This window comes from Mustela lutreola, chromosome 2 (genome assembly GCF_030435805.1).
Source record: "Mustela lutreola isolate mMusLut2 chromosome 2, mMusLut2.pri, whole genome shotgun sequence".
Classification (NCBI taxonomy): Eukaryota; Metazoa; Chordata; class Mammalia; order Carnivora; family Mustelidae; genus Mustela; species Mustela lutreola.
In genome coordinates this window covers 116,422,390-116,449,304 of record NC_081291.1, presented here as the reverse complement: position 1 = coordinate 116,449,304, position 26,915 = coordinate 116,422,390, and the positions used below count along the sequence as shown (strand labels likewise).

The window sequence follows — 26,915 nt, the reverse complement described above, 5'->3', positions numbered from 1 at the left end:
AACACAACTAAGTCAAAAACTTATAAGAAACCAAAAGGTTTATAAATGAAACGGACAAACAAAAGGTGGTAGGCCCAGATGTTTCACAGATAGGTCTTATCAAGTCTTCAAGAAGTAGAAAACTCCTATATATTCTTTAATTTTCCCAAGCACATTAAAAGTTGGTCATCTTTCCAATTCATTCTTTGAGGAACAAAATAATCATGCTGTTAAAGAGAGTATAAAACTACAGTAATTACGGTGTAGACAAAGAGATGAATGGAAGAGAATCAGGAAGATGACTAAGTGGGAATTTAGTGTATGACAAAGCTAGAATTTCAAACTGAGTGATAAAACGGTACATCACTCAAGCCATGTTTTTGGGAAATGTGGCTATTCATTTGGAAAGAAAATAAAGTTAGATCCTTTTGTCAAAGTATAAATCAAGATAAATTTCCTAAGGATTACAGATACAGATACAAATAACAATCCTCAAAAACCAGTAAGAAAACATGGGAGAATATTTTTATAGTCTTGGATGGGAGATTTTTTTCTTTAGCATGTCATCAAAGGCCAGAATCCACACAAACATCACTGATTTAACTACCTGACTTCTTAAAATTTCTACATGAATTCTGGTGAAAGGAAATCTGTGAGAATTTAAACTGCATACAGCCTTTGATACAATAAATCCATTCTTAGAGAATTTACTTTCAGATATACTCACACATTTGTGCAAAGACATAATGAAGACGATTCATTTTGACACTATGTGTAGTAGAGAAAATGTGGGAACAGTACAAATGTCGAAAAATAGTGTGCTTGTTAGAAAAATTAGAGTAAATTCATACAGTGGAATATTATGTGACTGTTAAAGAGAATTAAGTCTAACTATGAAAAAATGCCAATAAGTAAAAACAAACAAAAAATCTTGTAATTCTGTATGACATGATTACATTTATAGTTTTGAATAATATGATTTTATCTATGCTGAGAAAACATTTCTAAAAAGTATAAACTTAAAGGTGCTATACCTCTGGGGAGTAGTTGTTTGCTAAACTTTGGGTAAGATAAGGCAGGCCAAGGGAAATGTTTCCATTTTACTTCATATAACAATTTGTTCAAAATATATCTATTTTAAATTATTATGGCACAAGACACCATGAGTAAGGCAAAGAAAAATGACAAGCTGGTAGAAAATACGGACAACATGATGAAAGGATAATATCCTTAATATGTAATCAGCTGTTACAAATTATTAACAAAACGATGGAAAGTAAAGGTGGTGACAATAGCAACTACATTTGCATAGAAATTATTACATGCAGTTTTAACTTATTTAATAACCCTAATAACAACCCCTATGTTTACGATTACTACCCCCATCTTATAGGCCAGGGACATCAAGATGCAAAGAGGTTAAGTCACCTGCCCGAGATTAAAAATAGCGAGCGGTAGTTTAGAATGCAAACGTGGGCAGTCGGGCTCCGGCACCTGTACTGCGTCTCAAAAGGCTGATGGGCAAAGGACACAGAAAGGCAGAGGGGGAAATGGCCAATAAAAACTGCTGAGTCTCACAACAACAAAAGAAATGTGTATTTTATTTTACTTATTTATTTTTTAAGATTTTATTTATTTATTTGACAGAGACAGATCACAAGTAGGCAGAGAGGCAGGCAGAGAGAGAAGGAGAAGCAGGCTCCCTGCTGAGCAGAAAGCCTGATATGGGGCTCAGTCCCAGGACCCTGAGATCATGATCTGAGCTGAAGGCAGTGGCTTAACCCACTGAGCCACCCAGGTGCCCCAGAAATGTGTATTTCAAAGTATCAGATTGTAAGGAATCATTACATGAGTAATAAGAGTATGGGAGGAAAAATCCCTCTGTCACACACTGGTGGGAAGGAAAAGTAGTATATTCTCCATGTATCAAAATTTACGTATTAGGCATCAACATTTATATATTTTATAACTATATACTATGTATAAAATGTACCCATTCTTAGGCTCAGAAACTCTATTTCAAGGAATTTATCCCAAAGAAATAAATGGAGAAAAGAGCCAAGATGTATATATAAGGATTTCCACAGCAGCATGAAGAATCTGAGTATATATAAACATATGTAGTATATATTTAATTATATATACATACACCCATACACATGCATACACTGGTTATCTCTATATTGAGAAAAAACATGCACTTTCCACATTTCTGTACTAGTTGCTTCTTAAATACTATGCATGTATTACTTTTTTTCACCAGAAAATAAGAAAAATTAAGCTTTCAAACACATACACATTTCTAGAATTTCAGAGGTCAGGGACCAAGCTTGGCATGTGTAAGCCAGCTATGAGGAGGTACAGAGACTTCCTGACCCTTGGATGCCAAGAGCAAAAGTACTAGTTCTGTGATACATAAGAGCCAAGAAGGAGCCTAGAGTTTCCTGGAAATCTGAAGGCCTACGTGACAGGAGAATAAAGTAAGTATTTAAAGCATGCCCAACACTCCCACCCTACCCTGTCCTTCCCAGACTCCACAAGTGTGGCTTTGGGGACCTGTCCTGGGTCCTGAGCAGGTAGGTAGCGATGGCCACCTCCAGGCCCCCAGCCTGCAGTTTCACAGCTGCCCCAGGGAGCCATATTGCCACAGAGAGTCAGGGTGACTACGTGCTCTGGATTAGAACCCAGTCTTAATCAATGGGATCGAGATCAGAAGTCTATGGCTTTTAGCTTTATAAAGATGAGTAAAATCTGGGATGCCTGGGTGGTTCAGTTGGTTAGGTGTCTGCCTTTGGCTCAGGGGTCCTGGGATCGTGCTCTACCGTGCTCTCTCTGACAAATAAATAAATTTTAACAATCTTGAAAAAAAAATAAAAACTATTTGATGAAGAACAGGAACTATGTATTTTAGTAAAATGGTTATCTTCCTATTGTAGCAAAGATCTCAGCTGAAAGGAAGCTTTCCAACAGGAAAAACTTATTTTCAAGTTGAGAAAATATTCTGCTCTCACATGAGAGTTTCTCCCCTTGTTTCAGTACAAGGGGTCTGTGAACTGCTTCTGTAAGGGGTCAAATACTTATTTTAGACTTTGCAGGTCACAGGTTTCCTACTGCATCTCTTCAATTCTGCTATCACAGCAAAAAAGCAGACAGACAATACATAACCAAAGGTCATGGCTGTGCTCCAATAAATTTTTTTTTTTTTTTTAAAGATTTACTGATGGGCACCTCGGTCGGTTAAGTGTCTGCCTTCAGCACAGGCCATGATCTTGGGGTCCTGGGATGGAGCTCCATGTCTGGGGTCTCTGCTCAATAGAGAAGTCTGCTTCTCGCTCTCGCTCTGCCCCTCCCCATTGCTTGGATGCACTCTCTCTCTCCCTCTGAATAAAAAAATCTTATAAAATACATATGCATTATTTTTTAGGGAGAGCAGGAGAGAGAGTTTGTGAGCAGGTGGGGGAACAGAGGGAGAGAATCTTCAAGCAGACTTCCTGCTGAGCAAGAGCCCAATGCAGGGCTTGATCTCATGACCCTGAGATCATGACGTGAGCCAAACCAAGAGTTGGAGGCCCAAATTAGGAAGCCATCCAGGCGCCCCTCAATAAAATTTTATTTACAAAAATAAGTGGTAGGCAAGTCTGGCCCCTGAGCCAAATCTCAAAATAAGGGCTTCCTGACCCCCTGATCTCAGATTACCAATATTAGAAGTGGCCTATTTTACTGTACTTTCCCCCCACTATTTATGTTTATCTCAACTTCGGTTCTGAGGTTATCTTCTGTAAGCAGTAAATGCAGACTTTCTCCTAAGAAATGAGATGTGTCCCAACACCACTGAAATGGACCAAGTTTAGTCATTCTCAAATATCACAGGAAGGTGTGAGGATGTACAGCTTTCAAAGCTGGTCTAGCTCCTTGGAGCAGCCACATGACTAAGACAGCTGCCACAATCCCTCCTGGCACACCCCAGCTCCCTCTTACCTGGCTCCCACCCCCACGCACATGGCCCAATATTGGGCCCCATTCTTTAGTTTATGAGAAATGGATATAACTCCAAAGAAATGGTATGAAGGTTTAGAAATGACTCAGAAGATCGGTATATAAACAAGACTGCAGAATGTGTATGTTCTTGTGACCAAAACTGTAGGTGCCAGTCACGTCTGTATTTTGCTGGCAGAAAAGCTTAATGGCTTCACCCAGTCTCTCTACAGATAACTCAAAGAGCTGCTAGGAATTCTCACTTTGCAGTGCCTACACCAGAGACCAGCTCAAGGAATGTTAGCTAAGGTAGTGTTCATCAGCCTAATTCTTCCCATTAAAAAGTATAAAGGTTGGAGGAAAGAAAGTTTGCTTAAAAAATAAGCAATACATATAGAAAAGAATTAGGAGTGAAAAAAGATAAGCTGTCAAGTATCCTGAACCCAAATTTGACAATGTATTGATCTATAATGCTTGTAGATGGAAATGGAAGTAACAGAAAACTCTTAACATTCACATTTCCCTTTTTATTCATTACGACTCAAGCAGTAAATACTTATTGAGAACCTACTAAATGCCAGGCATTGTGCTAAGTGTTCAGAAACAAACACTGTGTATTAATTTCTTTTAAAAACTCCCCATTAATAAAATATGATGCATTTGAGTTGTAGAAACAGGTGAGAAATATATATACTCAAGTTACCCAGGTACCCTATTAATAAATGAACAAGAGCCATGAAGATTCTTATTTGAGGTAACAAATCCTTTTTTATAATAAAGAGGCTTCTAGCTAGTGAATTTGCTAGCACTGCAGTTTCTTCCCTAGATATGGTATCTACTCTGCTCAAGAGCATGCATTTAAAGGATGCTTTAATAATATTTCTCTGCCCGTTAGGAAGAAGTCCTAAGAAGTGTTGGATTTATCCTCTAATCACTTGTGATTATGGCCTCCAAATTAAAGCTTTAGCTGTGATTCAACACAGCAGAGTAATGCTGCTGCCTGGGTGTGCCCAGAGCATGAGCAAACCTCTGGATGCTGAGCTACTTACAGCGAAAGAGTGGTAAGGGGGAGCGGGGGGAGCTCCTCGGGGCCCTGCTGGTGGAGGCAGCACGGATAGTCCTGTTGAAAAGATGCCAAGTGCGCTGAGGTTCAACCCCGGGATCAGATTGGCTTGTTGCTGGGAACAGAAATGGAGAAAAAGATGAGGGGAGGCGAGCAGAGAGGCCCAGCTTGGCTGGGTCAACCTCCATCTCTTGGCTGGTTGGCACCAGTGCCTCCTGGTGAGGTCTGCCCTGGCCTCATGGACCACCCTGCTGCTGGGGTGGGCTCTTCAAACCTCAAGATCGCCATGGCATTCCTTCAAAGCTTCTCCGAGAATGTCTACACATCGTCACACAGCTAGCCAGGCTCCTTGAGGGACTCAGGTCCCCACACCCTCTTTCCTGCTCGCCCCTCAGCCACCCCCTACCCAGCCTGCTCCTCTTGAACCCTGGGCCCCTGTAGACATTTAGCTGGTGGTAAGTAATGTGCTTCTCTTCCCCCTCACAGGGGCTAAGTCCTGCCCTTCATGTGGGTCCCACCTGAACTCAGATGTCCCCTCAGAGAGGAAACCCTTCTATGCGCCCCCACCAACATTCCTGTTTCCTTCAAATAGTATTTAAAGGATCAGTCACACGGATTTGCACCGCCTGAGGGGCTGCCTCTCCCTCTTAGATGTAATTTCCTTGTGGATGGAGACTGTATCACTCAGTGTTGTGTGCTCAGTGCCTGGTACATAGTAAGTGCTCAATAAATACTTGTGGAATTAATATGCTTAAAATATATTGGGTTAATAGGTTTTCCAACCTATCCAGAGAAATATCAGACCTTTCAATAGGATACTGCACATGTAAACTCCATTCTCCAGGTTCAGGATGGTTCACAGCTTCAGATTTTTCACCGTGTGGTTGCCAGTGTTGTCATCCTCTCATCTTGCTCATTTCCCATTTATACACAGGGATGCCCCCCTAGGCTGCGCTGAGTTTGAACTGCATAGCCCTTCTGAAGCAGAGGGATGTCGTCACCTGGCCTGGGTCTTCCCTGCTCCCACCTTTGTCTCCCTGAACACTAAGCAGCTAGCATTTTCAGTTTTCTTATCTGTGAATGGGGTCACCTATTATCTTGCCTTCTCTTAGGATGTCTGGAGTAGGAAAGCTGAGATCTTTAACCCTGACCTCATCTGATACCTAAGATCCAGTAGTTTGTTTATCCATCTATCAACACACGACCTTAGTGCAGACATGGGTGAGTCTAAGCGGTTTGCTTAAATGGAGGTATGGGGAGCACACAGACCCTTCTGTAGCTTTTCTTGGTGTTCACAGAAGAGATGTTTATCGTATGATGTCAAGGGCCCAAAAGAAGAAAATGAGATCATCTGAGGCTATTTCCACGGACAAATACAAAAAGGAGGTGACAGTGCAATCTTATCCTCGTCATGTTTCACAGTTATCATGCAATGTGGGCTGCTACTGGGGGTGGGGGGTTGGGGTGAGGTGGGAGCAGTGCTCTGACCTGAGGAGGAGGGTTCTTAGAAAGAGCTACACTGACAGCACTGGGTTTGGCCTACAAAGCTCTAGGTCAATATTTACTCCTCTGTGAAATATTATCAGGTCTGGGATTTGCTTCAAAGTCATTCAAGAAGGGTGGGAAAGCAGATGGAGGTCCAGATGAAACAAAACAGACTGTGAGCTGATAACTGTTCAAGTAGGATTATAGGTATATGAGGATTTATTGCAGTATCCTTCCCTCTTTTATGTTAGAAAATCATCACCATAAAAAAATGAAAAAAATTACTCCTCTGGAGCTTGGGCTTTGTTGATAGACAAATATTTTGAAAACGTCTCACTGTCAGACTGGTGTCTCCTCATTATAAAGTGAGAGTTACTTAGCAATAACAGGAAGGAATGCCCAAACCCAGATGTGTGCTGGAAGCATCAGTGAGAGCCAAAATGGTGGATGACATTTACTAGGTGATCCGGATGGGCAGATCAGTAAGCAAGGGATGAACATCAGCGTTTAATTTTAAAATATGTATTTTTAGGGCGCCTGGGTGGCTCAGTGGGTTAAGCCGCTGCCTTCGGCTCAGGTCATGATCTCAGGGTCCTTGGATCGAGTCCCGCATCCGGCTCTCTGCTCAGCAGGGAGCCTGCTTCCCTCTCTCTCTCTGCCTGCCTCTCCATCTACTTGTGATTTCTCTCTGTCAAATAAATAAATAAAATCTTAAAAAAAAATATGTATTTTTAAATTTAAAAAGTAACAGGACAATAATACAGAAAGTTTGCGATGTAGGAAAAAGAAAAAATCCCCCTTTCCTACAGCACCAGCTGTTTTTATTTTTGTATGCAGCTTTCCAGTCATTTTGCTCCATACTATTTTACATAACTGTAACCCGAGTTAAACATGCTTCTATGTGCTCTTTTCTTAATTAACATTATATCATAAGCAATTCTTCACTTTATAATCTTCAGAGTTATGCTTTTAATAGTTTCACACTATTTTTTTCCAGTGCATTTATCACAGTCCACTAGTTAGTTTCCTGCTTGCTTCAATGCTCTTGCCCCAAGAAGGCAGGAATTACTCTGCCTATCTATTCTAAGGCACTTACTCACTAGCTGAATGACAACTATCCTTCGAGAGGCTTGTGTCCTGCCTGAAAACACATGTGAAAGTCAGTAGAGAAGAAAGCATTCGGCACTTACATTAACAGCCAGCATATCATTTTCAAAGGCCTCACGGAGCTTCTTCATAATCTCTACCTCTGCATTGGCACAGGCCTCGACTGTGCCCTTCACAGTGATGGTTCTTTCAGGGTTGTATATGCTCAAATCCTGCAAGCTGGCCACCGGGAAAAGAGAGAGATTTCCTTTTTCAAAAGGAAAAATAAAATCCCAGAAGGATCACAAACAAGTCTTGGTGGAGGATTCCCTCACCACACACTGTGGTATCAAATACTTGCCATCTTATCTCAAATCTTAGAAGTGACTTAGCTCATATCCACAGTAGAAAGTATATAACTGGTAATGATTTATGCATTTGTTTTGATGGTGTTGGAGAGAATTAGATTAATTATGATTATACTACCATTTTAAGGAAAGGCAGATGGAGGAGTTGGGCATATCAAAATGCTCAAGTTCTCCATTTGGGCACAATTAAACTGAATGGGTGGCTTACGATGAGATTGTTATCTTGGTCCCCGTCTCATGTTCAATTTTCTTCAAATTTCTGCCTTCTTTTCCAATTAGTCTTCCAACTAAGCCATTGTGGGCCAAAATTTTCAGAGGAATCTCTTCAGCTCTAAAAGAGACAAACAACAATTCAACACTCAAGGTGGACATACTGGTTGCCTCCTAAGAGCTATTAAAACACTTTTTTCCCCTTTACAAACAGAAATCTTTGTTCAGGTCCCAAGTGGCAACAGGATTTAGATGAGGCTAGTTCCCTCACCAAGCTCAGTGCATGAATTCTGATTAACATAAGCCAAACCATGGTAATTATATGCCCTTTTTAAGATGGACTGGAAGTGGGTCCATGAGGCAAGTCTGGACAATGAGGTATTAGGAGAAGTCTATTGCATGACTTTAGGAAGGTTTTTCTTGCTCTTAAAAAAAGACAAGAGGGAATATCATCTGGATGGCAGACTAGGGCACTACAGGCCCTCCTGACCCCACAAAGACAAGTTAACAATGGAAAGGACTGGAATACCTCTGTGAGAACTCCAGAGTTCAACTGAGAAGCTATAGCACCCTGACCACTGTAAAGCCAAGAAAGATTCCAGTAAAAGCGCTGGGAAAATTTGCAATGTTTGGTGTGGCTACACATGCTCCTTCCCTTATGCAGCATTTCAAGGAGCAAATGGGAAGAAATCTCCCATACCAGAGATCCTCCCATGGGATGTAAACAAAATATGGGACCACACATCCAACACTCTGGCTCATGTGGGAGCTGCCCAAGGGACTGGTTTCTGTCTTGCCTCACTTGGAGCAGTGAGGAGACTGGCACCAGAGTTTTGGAAGCCACTGAAAAAAGAGGTGAGCAGTATGTTAGTGCTGCAACTCCACAATCAGAAGCCAGGGGTGAGAAAGAGATCAGAAAAGGTTTGAGAGGCCCTAACACCTCCAGTAGGGCTGGTAAGTGAAGGAAGGTCTTCCCCTGAATGAAGGCAGTGCACAAAGACAAATAGATAGTTTTTTTTTTTTTCAAATGCCCCAAGCCTAGCAAAACATTAAAAGACATACAATGAAACAAGGAAATATGGCCTAATCAAAGGATCAAAATATAACTCCAGAAACCAATCCTAAAGAAATGCAGATCTATGAGCTACCTGACAAAGAATTTATAATAATTGTCCTAAAGACACTCAATGAACTAAAAGAGAACACAGAGAGACAACTAAACAAAATCAGGAAAACTATGCATGAACAAAATGGAAACATCAACAAAGAGAAAAACTATAAAAAACAAATAATGTAACTAAAAAATATAATAACTGCCCCTCCCAAATCATTAAAGAGGTTCCACAGAAGATTTGACAGGCAGAAGAAAGAATGAGCAAACTTGAAAACTGTTCATTTGAAATCATCAAGTCAAAGTAGAAAAAAAAAGAAAGAAAGAAAGAAAGAATGAAAACAGTCCCCACAAAGCACAAAGAAACGTTAAGGTACTTATGGGCCAGGATCAAATGGACTAATATATTCATACAAATCCCAAAAGGAAGAAAGAGAAAGGGCAGAGAGCTCATTTGAAGAAATAATGGCAGAAAACTTTCCAAGTATCAGGAAAGAAATGGACATGTAGATTCAAGAAGCTCAAAGAACTCCAACTGGGAAGAAAACCAAAGAGAATCATACTAAGACACATTAAAAGCCAATTTTCCAAAGTTAAAGACAAAGAGAGAATCTTGAAAGCAGCAAGAGAAAAGTGATTATTCACACGGAAGGGAGTTTCCAGATTTCTGAGCAAAACTTTGCAGGCCAGGGGCACCTGGGTGGCTCAATGGGTTAAGCCTCTGCCTTCAGCTCAGGTCGTGATCCCAGAGTCCTGGGATCGAGCCCCACGTCGAGCCCCCTCCCTGCTGAGCAGAGAGCCTGCTTCCTCCTCTCTTTGTCTGCCTCTGCCTGCTTGTGATTTCTGTCTGTCAAATAAATAAATAAAATCTTTAAAAAAACAAAACAACAAAAAAAAAACTTTGCAGGCCAAAAGGGAGTGGAATGATATGTTCAAAATACTGAAAGAAAAACACATCAACCAAGAATATTATAATGGCAAAACTATGCTGTGAAAATGAAGGTGAAATTAAGATTTCCCTAGATAAACAAAAGTTAGGGGAGTTCATTATTATTACAGTTGCTCTACAAGAAATGCTAAAAGGAGTCCTTTAATGGAAATGAAAGGACAATGAGCAGCAACACAAAGCCATATGAAAATATAAGGTTCTCTAGTAAAAGTGAATACACAAATGTAATAATCTGTACTATAATAATTTTGGTGTACAGAATATAAATGACAAAAACATTTTTAAAATGATAAATCTGTTAATGGGTATAAATATTTAAGGAGCAATTTGTGACATCAGTAACAAAGTGGGGGGTGTGTTGGAAAAGAGCAGTTTTTGAATACGATTGAAGTTAAGTTTGCTAACAGTTTAAAATGGAATGCTATAATTTAGGATGTTTTATATAATTGCAGTGGTAACCACAAAGGAAATATGATAGAATATATGTAAAAGGAAATGGGAAGGGACTCAAAGATACCACTATAAAAACACCAAAAAGCAAAAAACAAAGTAAAAAAAAACACAGAAGAATGCAGAAAGAGAGAAAAGGAGGAACAAGAAAGCTATAAGAAATACAGAAAAAAACAAAATGGCAAGAGGAAATCTCTCCCCATTAGTAATTACTTTAAATGTAAAAGAATTAATTTTCCCAATCTAAAAGACATGGATTGGCTGCATGGATTAAAAAAAAATGAAAGACCTCAAATTGAAATTTTTAAGCTCTTAAGGAATTAGAAAAAGAATAAACTAAACCCAAAGTTAGTATAAGGAAGGAAATGATAAAGATTAGAGCAAAGATAAGCAAAAGAGAGAACAGAAAAACAAAAGAAAAAACCAACTATGAATTGGTTTATGAAAAGAGCAACAAAGTTGATAAACATTATCTAGAATTATTAAGGAAGAACACTCAAATATCTAAAACCAGAAGTGAAAGATGGGACATTGCAACTGATGTCACAGAAATAAAAATGATTACAAAAGAATACAAGGAACAGTTGTACATCAACAAACAGAAAACCTAGAAGAAATGGATAAATTCCAAGAAAAACACAACCTACTAAGACTAAACCTTGAATAGAAAATCTGAACAGACCAATGATGAGTCAGGAGACTGAATCAGTAATTAAAAACCTCCCAACAAAGGGGCACCTGGGCGGCTCAGTGGGTTGAAGCCTCTGCCTTCGGCTCAGGTCATGATCCTGGGGTCCTGGGATCGAGCCCCGAATCTGGCTCCCTGCTCAGCAGGAAGCCTGCCTCCCTGCTCAGCAGGAAGCCTGCCTCCCTCTCTCTCTCTCTGCCTGCCTCTGCCTACATGTGTTCTCTGTGAAATAAATAAATAAAATCTTAAAAAAAAAAAAAAAGCCTCCCAACAAAGAAAAGCCCAGGATCAGCTGGCATCCCTGGAGAATTCTAGCAAACACTTATTTTTTCTACCAAACATTTAAGGAAGAATTAACACCAATCCTTTTCTGCAATGTCCAAAAAATTGCAGAAGAGGGAACATTTTCAAACTCATTCTATGAGGCCATCTTTAATACCAAAGCTAGAAAAAGACACTTTGAGAAAAGAAAACTACAGACCTGCATCCCTGGTAAACATTGATACAAAAGTCCTCAACAAAACAAGAAAAATGAATTCAAAGGCATTATGCATTAAAAGGATGATACATTATGACCAAGCAGGATGTACTTCTGGAATGTAAGTGTGGTTCAACATAAAAAAAAAAAAGTAATATACATTAATGTAGATCAATACATGTAGGTAAAAAACCTTATGATCATATCAATTGATGTAGAAAAAGCATATGACAAAAATTTAACACCCTTTTATGATAAAAACACTCAACAAGCTAGGAATAGAAGGAAACTACTTAACAAAATAAAGGCCATTTGTGAAAAGCACACATTGAACATCATACTCAATGATGAAAGACTGAAAGCTTTTCCTCTAAGATCAAAAACAAAGGTATCAAAATTGAAAAGGAAGAAGTAAATTATCATCTGTTTGCAGATAACATGACTTTAAATGAAGAAAACTCTAAAGATTCCACAAAAAAACTGTTAGAATACACTCATTCAGCCAAGTTGCAGGATATAAAATCAACACACAAAAATCAATTGTGTTTGTTTTTCTTTTCTTTTTTAAAAGATTTTATTCAGGGACACCTTGGTGGCTCAGTGGGTAAAGCCTCTGCGTTAGGCTCAGGTCATGGTCTCAGGGTCCTGGCATGGAGACCTGCATTGGGCTCTCCACTCAGCAGGGAGCCTACTCCCCACCCCACCCCCCATCGCTGCCTGCCTCTCTGCTTACTTGTGATATCCCTCTCTCTGTGTCAAATAAATAAATAAAACCTTAAAAAAATAAAGATTTTATTTATTTGATAGAGCGAGAGAGAGTGAAAGAGCACACAAACAGGGAGGAGAGGTAGAGGGAGAAGCAGACTCCTGGCCGAGCAGGGAGCCTGACAAGGGGCTGGATCCCAGGATCCTGGAATCATGACTTGAGCCAAAGGCAGACACTTAACTGAGCTACCCAGGCAGCCCATCAATTCTGTTTCTATACACTAACAACGAATAACCAGAAAAGAAATTGAAGAAAAGTTTCATTTAACTATAGTATCCTAAAGAAGAAAACACTTAGGAATAAACCTAACAAAGGAGATAAAAGGCTTATATGCTGAAAACCATATAAAACTAGTGAAAGAAATTAAAGAAGACAAAAATAAATGGAAAGACAAACCCCTGTTCATGAACTGGAAGACTTATTATTCTTTAGATGTCCATACTACTCAAAGTGATCTACAGATTCAATAAAACTCCCTATTAAATCCCAATGGCATTTTTTGCAGAAATAAAAGAATTCACTTGGAATCCTAAGGGACCCTGAACAGTCAAAACAATTCTGAAAAAGAAGAACAAAGCTAGAGAACTCAAACCTCCTGACTTCAAAACATGTTACAGGGCTACAGTAATTAAGACACTATGGTAGTGGTGGGGCATCTGGGTGGCTCAGTTAGTTGGGTGTCTGCCTTTGGCTCATGTCATGATCCCAGGGTCCTGGGACTGAGGCCTGTGTTGGGCTCTCTGCTCAGTGGGGAGCCTGCTTCTCTCTCTCCTCCCAGCTCATGCTCTCTCTCGCTATCTCTCTCAAATAAATAAATAAAATCTTAAAAAAAAAAAAAAAGACACTGTGGTAGTGACATCAAGATAGACAAATAAACCAATGGTACAGAATAGAGAGCCCAGAAATAAACTCTTGCATATATGATCAAATGATCTTTGACAAGAGTGCCAAGATAATACAGTGGGGAAAAGGACAGTCTTCAATAAATGGTGTTGGGAAAACAGGATATCCACATGCAAAAGAATGAAGCTAGGGAAGCCTGAGTGGCTCAGTCCATTAAGCAACTGCCTTCGGCTCAGGTCATGATCCCAGGGTCCTGGGATCAAGTCCTGCACTGGGCTCCTTGCTCAGTGGGGAGCCTGCTTCCCCCTCTGCTTGCTCTGCCTGCTGCTCCCCCTGCTTGTACTGACAAATAAATAAATAAAATCTTTTTTAAAAAATGAAGCTAGATCCTTATCTTAGCCCATATGCAAAAATTAACCCAAAATGGAATAAAGACCTAAATCTATAATATTCCTAGAAGAAAACAGAGGAAAACTTCATGGCATTAGACTTAGCAGTGAGACACCAAAGCAAAGGCAACAAACACCAAAATAGACAAATTCAACATCAAATTTAAAAACTTCTGTACACTAAAGGACACAGTCAAGGGGTGGAAAGGCAATGTAGGGAAAAGAAGTAAATATATCTGCAAATCATGTGTCTGATAATGGATTGATACCCAGAATATATAAAGAACTCCTACAACTCAACAACAGAAAAAATAAAAAAATCAGATAACCCATTTTAAAAATGGGCAAGATTTAAATAGACATTCTCAGAAGATGATATACAGATGACCAATAAGCATATGAAAGGAGGCTTAATATCACCAATCGTCAGAGAAATGCAAATAAAAACCACTATGAGATACTGTGAGCACAAAATATTACACCCATTAGTTTGGCTACTATCCAAATAACAGAAGATAACAATGACTGGTGAGGATGTGGAGAAACTGGATCCCTTGTACACTGTTGGTGACACTGTAGAATGATGTCATTGTTTTGGAAAATAGTATGGAGGTTCCTAAAAAAATTGAAAATAGAGAGGCGCCTGGGTGGCTCAGTCAGTTGAGCCTCTGCCTTCAGGTCATGATCCCAGGGTCCTAGCATCAAGCCTTGTGTTGGGCTCTCTGTTCGGCAGGGAGCCTGTTTTTCCCTCTCCCTCTGCCTGCTGCTCTACCTACTTGAGTGCTCTCTCTCTGTCAAATAAATCAATAAATAATTTTTTTAAAAACCCTGAAAATAGGAATATCATATGATCCAGCAATGTCACTTCTGGGTATATATCCAAAAGAACTGAAAGCAGGATCTTGAAGTGCTATTTGTACATCCATGTTTGTAACAGCACTATTCTCAACAGCCAAAAGGTGAAAGCAACCCAAATGTCCATCAATGGATTAATAAACAAAATGTGATATATGCACACAAAGGAATATCATTCAGCTTTATTTATTTATTTATTTATTTATTTTAATTTTTTGATTAATTTTTTATTTTTTATTATTTATTTTTAAAGATTTTATTTATTTCACAGAGAGAGAGAGAGATCACAAGTAGGCAGAGAGGCAGGCAGAGAGAGAGAGAGGAGGAAGCAGTCTCCCTGCTGAGCAGAGAGCCCAATGCAGGGCTCGATCCCAGGACCCTGGAATCATGACCCGAGCTGAAGGCAGCGGCTTTAACCCACTGAGCCACCCAGGCGCCCCTCATTCAGCTTTAAAAAGGAAGTCTTGCCACATGCTACAACTTCGATGAATCTTGAAGACATTACACTAAGCGAAATAAGCCAGTTACAAAAAGACAAAATACTGCATGATTCCACTTATATGCAGTCTCTAAAGCAGTCAAATTCATAGAAACGGGAAGTAAAATGGTATTACTAAAGGCTAGAGGGAGAGGGAAAAGGAGAGTTGTTCAATGGGTACAGAGTTTCAGTTTTGTAAGATGAAAAGTTCTGGAGATATGTTTCACATTAATGTGACTATATATAAATATAAACATTATTGAACTGTACACTTAAAAATGGTTAAGTGAAATAAGTCAGAGAAAGATAAATACTGCATAATCTCATTTACATGGGGAATCTAAAACAAAACAAGCTCATAGATACAGAGAACAGATTAGTGGTTGCCAAAGCCAGGGGTAGGGGGTAGGGGGTAGGGAGGCGGGGGCAAAATGGGTGAAGAGAGTGGAAAGTTACAAACTTCCATATAAAATAAATAAGTCATGATATACAATGTGCAGCATGGTGACTACAGCTGATACACTATACTGAACATATGAAAGTTCCTAAGAGAGCAAATCTTAGAAGTTCTTGTCACAAGGAAAAAAATTATAACTATGTATGGTGACGGATGTTAACTAGAGTTATTGTGGTGAACATTTCACAATATATACAAATATTTAATAATTATGCTGTATACCTGAAACAAATACAGTATTATACGTCAATTATACCTCAACAAAAAAATGGTTAGATGAAAATTTTGTTATGTGTTTTTTAAAAATGTTCAAAAAAGAAAGAGCAAGGATGCCCTCTCTTTCAACTTTTGAATATCTTTCTGTGGGGACACAAGGTCTGAAATCACTACAGTCATCCTGTCATCACCAGGGGAGTATCAGACATCCTGAGGAAGACAGAGCAGAAGGGTTGCGAGTCTCTGAGTCTGTGATTTAACTGACCTTGGAGTCGCTCACCTCAGGACTTCTCATTATGTGACAGAATAATAGTGTCATATTGTTTAAGCCACTTATGTTTTCTGCTCGTTAGGGCCAAAAGCAATCTAACCTTCATTGCTACAACACACTGGCTTTGTTCAGTGGCACAGAGTTCAGTGCCCGGCACAGAGTTCAGTGCCCGGCACAGAGTAAGTGCTCAATAAATGATAAATGAATAAAAAGAAAATTTAGGATCCCTCTTCTACAACCTCTCCCTCCTGCTCATCCCCCTCAGGACACAGCTTAAAGGTCACTTACCCAGGGAGGTCTTCTCTGAGCCCCTCAAATCTCTTTCTATTCTCCTAAAACCTTAATGAGGGCCCTCCATTTACATGTAGTTATTTTCAACTCCCACATGTGCCATGGCTGTGCTTAATGACCCACTGGTTTCAGGAACTGTTTAGCGAATGTCTCTGCCACTATATCATAAGCTTCATAAAGGCAGGAACTGGATCCTGTTTATGGCTGTAGCCTCGTTTCCCAGCCCAGTGCTTAGCACAGTGTGGCACTCAAAAAAACTGATTTCAAAGATATGCAAACTCTATATTGACTCTATGTGAAAATTCAAAAATTTAATTTGTGCCTCAGTCTTTTTAATTATTTAGAATATTTGAAGTTGCTTGTCCTGAGGTTGAAGGACCAAGAAGGATATTATTTATAAAGTTCTCAATCACCTGGTTGAGGGAAGGGCTTATTTAAATGAAGCCATGGCATTTGGGGTATTTCCAAGGCCTCAAACAGAGTAAATAATTCATAAGTAATAAATTTAAAAGTTAGAGTTCCTTATGAAATCTGAGAATAGATTTGTGAAGTTTGGCTTTTATGGACTATTTTCATCTTCTTGGTTTTATTTTTTATTTTTTTTTTAAATTTTTTATTTTTTATAAACATATATTTTTATCCCCAGGGGTACAGGTCTGTGAATCACCAGGTTTACACACTTCACAGCACTCACCAAATCACATACCCTCCCCAATGTCCATAATCCCACCCCCTTCTCCCAAACCCCCTCCCCCCGGCAACCCTCAGTTTGTTTTGTGAGATTAAGAGTCACTTATGGTTTGTCTCCCTCCCAATCCCATCTTGTTTCATTGATTCTTCTCCTACCCACTTAAGCCCCCATGTTGCATCACCACTTCCTCATATCAGGGAGATCATATGATAGTTGTCTTTCTCTGCTTGACTTATTTCGCTAAGCATGATACGCTCTAGTTCCATCCATGTTGTCGCAAATGGCAAGATTTCATTTCTTTTGATGGCTGCATAGTATTCCATTGTGTATATATACCACATCTTCTTGATCCATTCATCTGTTGATGGACATCTAGGTTCTTTCCATAGTTTGGCTATTGTGGACATTGCTGCTATAAACATTCGGGTGCATGTGTCCCTTTGGATCACTACATTTGTATCTTTAGGGTAAATACCCAATAGTGCAATTGCTGGGTCATAGGGCAGATCTATTTTCAACATTTTGAGGAACCTCCATGCTGTTTTCCAGAGTGGCTGCACCAGCTTGCATTCCCACCAACAGTGTAGGAGGGTTCCCCTTTCTCCGCATCCTCGCCAGCATCTGTCATTTCCTGACTTGTTGATTTTAGCCATTCTGACTGGTGTGAGGTGATATCTCATTGTGGTTTTGATTTGTATTTCCCTGATGCCGAGTGATATGGAGCACTTTTTCATGTGTCTGTTGGCCATCTGGATGTCGTCTTTGCAGAAATGTCTGTTCATGTCCTCTGCCCATTTCTTGATTGGATTATTTGTTCTTTGGGTGTTGAGTTTGCTAAGTTCTTTATAGATTCTGGACACTAGTCCTTTATCTGATATGTCGTTTGCAAATATCTTCTCCCATTCTGTCAGTTGTCTTTTGATTTTGTTAACTGTTTCCTTTGCTGTGCAAAAGCTTTTGATCTTGATGAAATCCCAATAGTTCATTTTTTCCCTTGCTTCCCTTGCCTTTTGCGTTGTTCCTAGGAAGATGTTGCTGCGGCAGAGGTCGAAGAGGTTGCTGCCCGTGTTCTCCTCAAGGATTTTGATGGATTCCTTTCGCACATTGAGGTCCTTCATCCATTTTGAGTCTATTTTTGTGTGTGGTGTAAGGAAATGGTCCAATTTCATTTTTCTGCATGTGGCTGTCCAATTTTCCCAGCACCATTTATTGAAGAGGCTGTCTTTTTTCCATTGGACATTCTTTCCTGCTTTGTCGAAGATTAGTTGACCATAGATTTGAGGGTCTATTTCTGGGCTCTCTATTCTGTTCCATTGATCTATGTGTCTGTTTTTGTGCCAGTACCATGCTGTCTTGATGATGACAGCTTTGTAATAGAGCTTGAAGTCCGGAATTGTGATGCCACCAATGTTGGCTTTCTTTTTCAATATCCCTTTGGCTATTCGAGGTCTTTTCTGGTTCCATATAAATTTTAGCATTATTTGTTCCATTTCTTTGAAAAAGATGGATGGTACTTTGATAGGAATTGCATTAAATGTGTAGATTGCTTTAGGTAGCATAGACATTTTTACAATATTTATTCTTCCAATCCAGGAGCATGGAACATTTTTCCATTTCTTTGTGTCTTCCTCAATTTCTTTCATGAGTACTTTATAGTTTTCTGAGTATAGATTCTGTGTCTCTTTGGTTAGGTTTATTCCTAGGTATCTTATGGTTTTGGATGCAATTGTAAATGGGATTGACTCCTTAATATCTCTTTCTTCTGTCTTGCTGTTGGTGTAGAGAAATGCAACTGATTTCTGTGCATTGATTTTATATCCTGACACTTTACTGAATTCCTGTATAAGTTCTAGCAGTTTTGGAGTGGAGTCTTTTGGGTTTTCCACATATAGTATCATATCATCTGCGAAGAGTGATAATTTGACTTCTTCTTTGCCGATTTGGATGCCTTTAATTTCCTTTTGTTGTCTGATTGCTGAGGCTAGGACCTCTAGTACGATGTTGAAAAGCAGTGGTGATAATGGACATCCCTGCCGTGTTCCTGACCTTAGCGGAAAAGCTTTCAGTTTTTCTCCATTGAGAATGATATTTGCAGTGGGTTTTTCATAGATGGCTTTGATGATATTGAGGTATGTGCCCTCTATCCCTACACTTTGAAGAGTTTTGATCAGGAAGGGATGTTGTACTTTGTCAAATGCTTTTTCAGCATCTATTGAGAGTATCATATGGTTCTTGTTCTTTCTTTTATTGATGTGTTGTATCACATTGACTGATTTGCGGATGTTGAACCAACCTTGCAGCCCTGGAATAAATCCCACTTGGTCGTGGTGAATAATCCTTTTAATGTACTGTTGAATCCTATTGGCTAGTATTTTGTTGAGTATTTTCGCATCTGTGTTCATCAAGGATATCGGTCTATAGCTCTCTTTTTTGGTGGGATCCTTGTCTGGTTTTGGGATCAAGGTGATGCTGGCCTCATAAAATGAGTTTGGAAGTTTTCCTTCCATTTCTATTTTTTGGAACAGTTTCAGGAGAATAGGAATTAGTTCTTCTTTAAATGTTTGGTAGAATTCCCCCGGGAAGCCGTCTGGCCCTGGGCTTTTGTTTGTTTGGAGATTTTTAATGACTGTTTCAATCTCCTTACTGGTTATGGGTCTGTTCAGGCTTTCTATTTCTTCCTGGCTCAGTTGTGGTAGTTTATATGTTTCTAGGAATGCATCCATTTCTTCCAGATTGTCAAATTTATTGCCGTAGAGTTGCTCATAGTATGTTCTTATAATAGTTTGTATTTCTTTGGTGTTAGTTGTGATCTCTCCTCTTTCATTCATGATTTTATTTATTTGGGTCCTTTCTCTTTTCTTTTTGATAAGTCGGGCCAGGGGTTTATCAATTTTATTAATTCTTTCAAAGAACCAGCTCCTAGTTTCGTTGATTTGTTCTATTGTTTTTTTGGTTTCTATTTCATTGATTTCTGCTCTGATCTTTATGATTTCTCTTCTCCTGCTGGGCTTAGGGTTTCTTTCTTGTTCTTTCTCCAGCTCCTTTAGGTGTAGGGTTAGGTTGTGTACCTGAGACCTTTCTTGTTTCTTGAGAAAGGCTTGTACCGCTATATATTTTCCTCTCAGGACTGCCTTTGTTGTGTCCCACAGATTTTGAACCGTTGTATTTTCATTATCATTTGTTTCCATGATTTTTTTCAATTCTTCTTTAATTTCCCGGTTGACCCATTCATTCTTTAGAAGGATACTGTTTAGTCTCCATGTATTTGGGTTCTTTCCAAACTTCCTTTTGTGGTTGAGTTCTAGCTTTAGAGCATTGTGGTCTGAAAATATGCAGGGAATGATCCCAATCTTTTGATACTGGTTGAGTCCTGATTTAGGACCGAGGATGTGATCTATTCTGGAGAATGTTCCATGTGCACTAGAGAAGAATGTGTATTCTGTTGCTTTGGGATGAAATATTCTGAATATATCTGTGATGTCCATCTGGTCCAGTGTGTCGTTTAAGGCCTTTATTTCCTTGCTGATCTTTTGCTTGGATGACCTGTCCATTTCAGTGAGGGGAGTGTTAAAGTCCCCTACTATTATTGTATTATTGTTGATGTGTTTCTTTGATTTTGTTATTAATTGGTTTATATAGTTGGCTGCTCCCACATTGGGGGCATAGATATTTAAAATTGTTAAATATTCTTGTTGGACAGACCCTTTGAGTATGATATAGTGTCCTTCCTCATCTCTTATTATAGTCTTTGGCTTAAAATCTAATTGATCTGATATAAGGATTGCCACTCCTGCTTTCTTCTGATGTCCATTAGCATGGTAAATTCTTTTCCATCCCCTCACTTTAAATCTGGAGGTGTCTTCGGGCTTAAAATGTGTTTCTTGGAGGCAACATATAGATGGGTTTTGTTTTTTTATCCATTCTGATACCCTGTGTCTTTTGACAGGGGCATTTAGCCCATTCACATTCAGGGTAACTATTGAGAGATATGAATTTAGTGCCATTGTATTGCCTGTAAGGTGACTGTTACTGTATATGGTCTCTGTTCCTTTCTGATCTACCACTTGTAGGCTCTCTCTTTGCTTAGAGGACCCCTTTCAATATTTCCTGTAGAGCTGGTTTGGTATTTGCAAATTCTTTCAGTTGTTGTTTGTCCTGGAAGCTTTTAATCTCTCCTTCTATTTTCAATGATAGCCTAGCTGGATATAGTATTCTTGGCTGCATGTTTTTCTCGTTTAGTGCTCTGAAAATATCATGCCAGCTCTTTCTGGCCTGCCAGGTCTCTGTGGATAAGTCAGCTGCCAATCTAATATTTTTACCATTGTATGTTACAGACTTCTTTTCCCGGGCTGCTTTCAGGATTTTCTCTTTGTCATTGAGACTTGTAAATTTTACTATTAGGTGACGGGGTGTGGGCCTATTCTTATTGATTTTGAGGGGCATTCTCTGAACCTCCTGAATTTTGATGCTCGTTCCCTTTGCCATATTGGGGAAATTCTCCCCAATAATTCTCTCCAGTATACCTTCTGCTCCCCTCTCACTTTCTTCTTCTTCTGGAATCCCAATTATTCTAATGTTGTTTCGTCTTATGGTGTCACTTATCTCTCGAATTCTCCCCTCGTGGTCCAGTAGCTGTTTGTCCCTCTTTTGCTCAGCTTCTTTATTCTCTGTCATTTGGTCTTCTATATCACTAATTCTTTCTTCTGCCTCATTTATCCTAGCAGTTAGAGCCTCCATTTTTGATTGCACCTCATTAATAGCTTTTTTGATTTCACCTTGGTTAGATTTTAGTTCTTTTATTTCTCCAGAAAGGGCTTTTATATCTCTCGAGAGGGTTTCTCTAATATCTTCCATGCCTTTTTCGAGCCCGGCTAGAACCTTGAGAATTGTCATTCTGAACTCTAGATCTGACATATTACCGATGTCTGTATTGATTAGGTCCCTAGCCTTTGGTACTGCCTCTTGTTCTTTTTTTTGTGTTGAATTTTTACGTCTTGTCATTTTGTCCAGATAAGAGTAAATGAAGGGGCAAGTAAAATACTAAAAGGGTGGCAACAACCCCAGGAAAATATGCTTTAGCCAAATTAGAAGAGATCCAAAATCGTGAGTGGGGAGAAAGGGGATAAAAAGAGGTTCAAAAAGGAAGAAAGAAAAAAAAAAAAAAAGAAAAGAAAAAAAAAAAAGAAAAGAAAAGAATTTTTTAAAAAAGAATACACCTAAGAAAAATGTAAAAAAGAAAAAATATATATATTAGATAAACTAGTATAAAATCGTTAAAAAAGAAAAAGGTAACAGTTAAAAAAAAATTTTACCCGAAGGCGAGAAAAAAAAAAAAAATGAAAAAGAAAAAATTAAATTAACTGCAAGACTAAAAAAAATCACAGGAAAAAAGCCATGAGTTCCGTGCTTGGCTTTCTCCTCCTCTGGAATTCTGCTGCTCTCCTTGGTATTGAAACCGCACTCCTTGGTAGGTGAACTTGGTCTTGGCTGGATTTCTTGTTGATCTTCTGGGGGAGGGGCCTGTTGTAGTGATTCTCAAGTGTCTTTGCCCCAGGCGGAATTACACCGCCCTTACCCCGGGCTGGGGTGAGTAATCCGCTCCGGTTTGCTTTCAGAAGCTTTTGTTCCCTGAGCGCTTTCCGTAGAGTTCCGGAGGACGGGAATACAAATGGCGGCCTCCTGGTCTCCAGCCCGGAGGAGCCGAGAGCCCAGGGCCGCACTCCTCAGTGCGCGCTCAGAGAACAGCGCCCAGTTACTCCCGTCTGCCTGACCTCCGGCCGCGCTCCGAGCTCACCGAGCCTGCGACCGGTTCAAGGTAACACCGAGCTGCGAGCTCACTGTCGGCTCTGTCTCTGTAGCCGGCTTTCCCGTTCCAATACCCGCAAGCTCTGCGACACTCAGACACCCCCGATCCTTCTGTGACCCTGCGGGACCTGAGGTCACGCTGACCGCGCGTGGGCTTCGCCCGGGTTTAGCCTCTGGAGTGATGTCCCTCAGTGGAACAGATTTTTAAAAGTCCTGATTTTGTGCACGGTTGCTCCGCCGCTTGCCGGGAGCCGGCCCCTCCCCCCGGGGTCTATCTTCCCGTCGCTTTGGATTCACTTCTCCGCCAGTCCTACCTTTCAGAAAGTGGTTGTTTTTCTGTTTCTAGAATTGCTGTTCTTCTTCTCTTCGATCTGCCGATGGATTTTCAGGTGTTTGCAATCTTTAGATAAGCTATCTAGCTGATCTCCGGCTAGCTGAAGCAGTCTCAGCTTGCTACTTCTCCGCCATCTTCTGATTCGGTGATTCTATCTTCTTGGTTTTATTTTTTATTTTTCTTTTCATCCTCTTGGTTTTACAACACTCTTATTTGACATTAGTTGCTAAGTTAATTTTATATTCAATTTATCCCCTCACTCCTTCTCTATAAAACTGCCCCTACCCGTAAGTGGATTTTTTTCCCCAAATTGACAGGGAGCTTTTTTGTTGTCTATTCCATTACCATTAATTCAAAGTCAATGGGTTCAGTAAGAATTGTACTGCTCTTTGAACTGGTACAACACTCAGGAATCCCAAGAAGTATTTTGTAAAAAAAAAAAAAGAAAGAAAGAATGAAAAGAAGGGAAGGAGATTAAAGAAGAGTAAAGTAGATACTTGGATAACAGTTTCTACTACTTAAGAAAAATTTAAGAGTGCAGCACGGTAGTAAAAACCTTTTCCAGAAAAGTAAATGATGGTTTCCATGACAACATACATTCCATACACACCTGCACTGTTCGGTATGATAGCCATTAGTCATAAATGTGACTATGTACATCTGAATGAGTTAAAATAAAATAATTTAGCTCCTCCATTCGACTGGCCACATTTCAAGCACTCAGTGGCAACACGTGGCTAATGGCTATCATACTTAACATGCAGATACACAATGCCTCCACCACTGCATGGCATTAGAAGTATGTTATCTCTATATTTCTACCAGTAATTGTTACTAACGAGTGACGGAAGCATTCAGGTTACAAAAAGAAACATTGAAGTGAAGAAACAGCCATATTACAAATATCTATTTCCTACTACATTCTCCTTGGGAACAAATTTCTTTTTTTTTTTTTTTATTTCTTTTTTATTTATTTTCGGCATAACAGTATTCATTATTTTTGGGAACAAATTTCTTAAAAATAATTTGTCCCCTGCTCTCTTTACTGAGTAACAAATCACAGGTCTTAAAAAATTTCTTGTGCTAAGTGCATGAGAACTTACTCTTCTCTGTTAAGTGATCTGAGCATTGTATGCAAACTTACAGTTTGGTCTCATCAGCCTCTTTCTGCATGATTTCAAGAATCATGCGACATGCTTCTGAGGTCCCCTCTGGGGTGGCATGGATGGTGACAGGCTTCTCCGCAGCCCCCGAGTTCTCCTTTCTATGGATGTCTACCCTGTAACGAAAGAATCAGGAGCCATAACACAACATCATCTGGGACAGGATGCTAGTCCCGAGAAAGCATCTCACGGGCCAACGGACAGTGAGGACACAGACAATGAAGTGTCATTAGCACGTCTGCAACCAACGCCATTCTTCAAGGAGGCGGCAAGCAGGGCAGGATGTCTTGTGCCAAACTTGAATTCTTTGCAGTTCCATTTAGAAGGGAATTTTTCTTGCAGCAGTGCTGTGGGACAAAGGCACCAAGCCAACTTGGGTAATGAAGCCAGTCTGGTAAATGAAGTATTTTGTGTAGTCTTTCAAATGATCATAGAAGCAAAGGGTAAAGTGAGTGGGGGGTAACACTGCATGCTGGCATGGTGCCAGTCTCTAAACTGATTGTAGCTTTTAAAAGCCATGTGTTAATCCAAATCCAAACACCAAATTCAAGCAAGCTTTATATATTTGAGTGTGGATTAAAAACAGAGGCATGCCCTCTCTTCTCTGCCTAAGATTTTGATTTCCTTGCCACTGGCAGCCTGCCTTCTTCCAGGCTCTTAAAAACTAATGGCTCAAAAGCTTGATGACTTTATCAGACTTCTTAGGGTAGTTGTGGCCCTACTTGTTTTTGTTATCTTTGAAAATTACATAATTGATTGTATTCCTTTTTACTCTGGCTGTTAGAAAGCCCAGATGGAAGTTTTCTGCCTCTTTGTAAAAAATAGGCACATATTTTGAGAACTAAAGTTTACTTTTATTTAAACTTGTTGCATTTTTAAAGGCACTTTAAGAAATTTTGGGGAAAAAAAGACATATAACTAAAAATCACTTTTGCAGTGAAGCAAACTTGGAGGGGAGAAAAGGGCTAATTTTAAAATAAATGGAACAGCAGACAGTATTTCCCTCTCTACTGGGTCATCGTTTCACTGCTATGACTATGAACTTTGGGACTCATACATTTAAGTGCCCATTATTTGGCAGTAACTCAGACAGTTTGAAGAAAATGGTGTTTTCTCTTTCAGGTTACAAGACACTCTGGATGACGTGAATAAAATGTACTAGGCATGTAAATAACTCCTTTTGGTGTTTTGCAACTTAAGTAATTTTATAGCAATTATTTCTTTTAATCTGCCTGGCTGTCCTAAGTCTAACAATAATCCTGGCTTATGGAAAGAGCAGTTGATGCTCAGAGATCAATTTTTTTCCCCTACGATCATAGAGCCTTTAAATGGTCAGTCTTCAACATGGGTCTTTGAGACCTGGGCTTTCTTCGTTACATCAGGCTGTGTTCTTAAGAACATTCAAAAATCAACAGTCCCACAGGTCATTTCACCCACAACTCCTACCACCTCTTATAACTACAACTCCTGCTTCAACTCCTTAGACAGACTAAGCATAAGGCTAATGTACTTCATTTCTTGGTCAATAGGCAGACCCACTCACTTCTTTTATGTAGCTATTTACGAGACAACCTAAGAGATCTCAAAGAACGACTACCACTCAGGGCTCCAACTCGAGACAGGAGGTAAGAACTACGAGAAGTGGTTTCTGGGATCCCACAAAACTCAGCCCCATACCTCTGCTGTTTTAGAAACTGATGTTTTCACAAGCATTAATAAGCTTACAAGGACTAGTCTCTGCTGGGAAGTCATTAGTATCTTCTTTATGAATCTTTAGTATTTCAGGATCTGACCTTTAGGCTACTGGATGGAAGCACGTTAAAGTCCTCAGCTTTGTTAGTTTGTTAGTAGTTCTGTTTTAAGAAGCCACTATCCCACACAGCACAGCCCCCCTCTCCCCCCACCGCTGATGCAAGCGAGAGCCACCTGAGGATGACTGGGCCCCACCAGGACTCAGGGGGCCTGTCAGAAGGAAGCAAAGGAAGCCCCGGAGGCACGTACCGGGACTGGGTCTGCTTAGTGATGTTCTTTATGGTCAAGCCCTCCTTTCCGATGATGGCACCAACAAACTGGGTGGGGACCAGGATCCGCAGCGGGAAATCAATCTGTCTGGCCTGAGAAGAGCCCCCAGGGGCGTGGCCTTGCTCCCGGGAAGAGTGGTCCCCACGCTGGGCTCGCTGAGGGGGCGAAGGGGAGCTCACCTCTTCATCCGGGATGTAGGAAATCTTGAAGGAGTAGTTCTCAAACTGATGCCCGCTTAGCTTCTCGATGGCTCTGAAATATAGCAGGAGCAGGCGAGCTTTGTTAGAGTGACGTCAAAGAGGTCCCTGAGGCCAGGAGACAGTCTGGTTTACTAGGTAATCCTCCCCGAGAATACAGCGATGACCAAGGCAGATGCCAGCTCTGCTCCCTCAGAGCCTAACAATTAAACACATAACTATAACGTACAGGCCTGGTCCCACTTGATATACAACTATGCATTCTGCCTTTTTTCACCACCCAAGGCTGTACCCC

The 26,915-nt window shown here is 40.0% G+C and overlaps 1 protein-coding gene across 7 annotated transcripts in view; it reads right to left on the bottom strand.

The window, feature by feature from the left end:
* Positions 1-26,915, bottom strand: part of IGF2BP2 (insulin like growth factor 2 mRNA binding protein 2) — a 171,737-nt gene that overhangs the window by 17,293 nt on the left and 127,529 nt on the right. For 4 of the 7 annotated variants that reach the window (XM_059163214.1, XM_059163212.1, XM_059163215.1 and 1 more), the window contains exons 6-10: positions 26,403-26,675; positions 24,383-24,517; positions 8,165-8,287; positions 7,693-7,828; positions 5,004-5,132 (exon numbers count right to left, since the gene is read on the bottom strand). In XM_059163214.1, the coding sequence (XP_059019197.1) occupies positions 5,004-5,132; positions 7,693-7,828; positions 8,165-8,287; positions 24,383-24,517; positions 26,403-26,675 (796 nt within the window). The remainder of the gene's footprint in view (positions 1-5,003; positions 5,133-7,692; positions 7,829-8,164; positions 8,288-24,382; positions 24,518-26,402; positions 26,676-26,915) is intronic. The other 3 variants (XM_059163217.1, XM_059163216.1, XM_059163218.1) reach the window with 1 other exon arrangement.